The sequence below is a fragment of the Ictalurus punctatus genome, chromosome 8, assembly GCF_001660625.3.
Source record: "Ictalurus punctatus breed USDA103 chromosome 8, Coco_2.0, whole genome shotgun sequence".
Classification (NCBI taxonomy): domain Eukaryota; kingdom Metazoa; phylum Chordata; class Actinopteri; order Siluriformes; family Ictaluridae; genus Ictalurus; species Ictalurus punctatus.
The window spans coordinates 1,522,501-1,523,220 of NC_030423.2; the positions used below are offsets into that span (position 1 = coordinate 1,522,501).

Consider the following 720-nt stretch of genomic DNA (forward strand, 5'->3'; position numbering starts at 1 on the left):
CGTATTCATTTCCAAATCCTTGCTTTGTGTCAAAGAGGATCAGAGAGTTGGAGGACAAGATCGATATGCAGAGACGACAAATCAAAGAGATCGAAGAGAAGGTGTGTATGACTGCAGCCACGTACGACCTGTATTCAGATCTTTCTCGCACTGAGGACGGATATACTGTGATGACGTGCGGAATTTGTGTAAGATGTACTAAAACGTACTTCTCCTTTCTCTCCCGTCTCTCCTGTTCAAATCCCTTTATGTTTATTATGATTTACAGTTTTTATTCCTGTTCCTGTTTTTCTCTCTAGCTTTTATTCTCTGGCCTTAAGCACACACACACACACACATACACACATACGCAAACACATGTATGCACACACACACACACACACACACACACACACACAGGTGCAGTATCTATCTGAATGGATGTATCGGACTTCTTTTTCCCTACTGAACTCTGGTCAAACATTCCTCAGTTATTTTATGACCTTTTTAATATTTTTATGCATTTCCAATGAGTCAACAACAACAACAACAACAACAACAACAACAACACATCCAGGTAAAGCTGCTCCACTCAGCACTCAGTCTCTCTAAAGTAAATGGAAATATATAAAGTGATCTAATTTTAACGGAAATATTTGTTATAATAATTATTTAAACCCACATCAACACTTGTCTAAATATCTGCTTTTAGTTTCAATAAATAAAGTTGTATTTTCTTCA

At 37.2% G+C, this 720-nt stretch overlaps 1 protein-coding gene across 5 annotated transcripts in view; it reads left to right on the forward strand.

The window, feature by feature from the left end:
* jakmip1 (janus kinase and microtubule interacting protein 1) overlaps nt 1–720 on the forward strand; it is a 25,484-nt gene extending 24,764 nt beyond the window's left edge. For 3 of the 5 annotated variants that reach the window (XM_047157016.2, XM_047157017.2, XM_053682341.1), the window contains exon 20: nt 36–720. In XM_047157016.2, the coding sequence (XP_047012972.1) occupies nt 36–299 (264 nt within the window). In that variant the 3' untranslated portion in view covers nt 300–720. The remainder of the gene's footprint in view (nt 1–35) is intronic. The other 2 variants (XM_053682342.1, XM_053682343.1) reach the window with 1 other exon arrangement.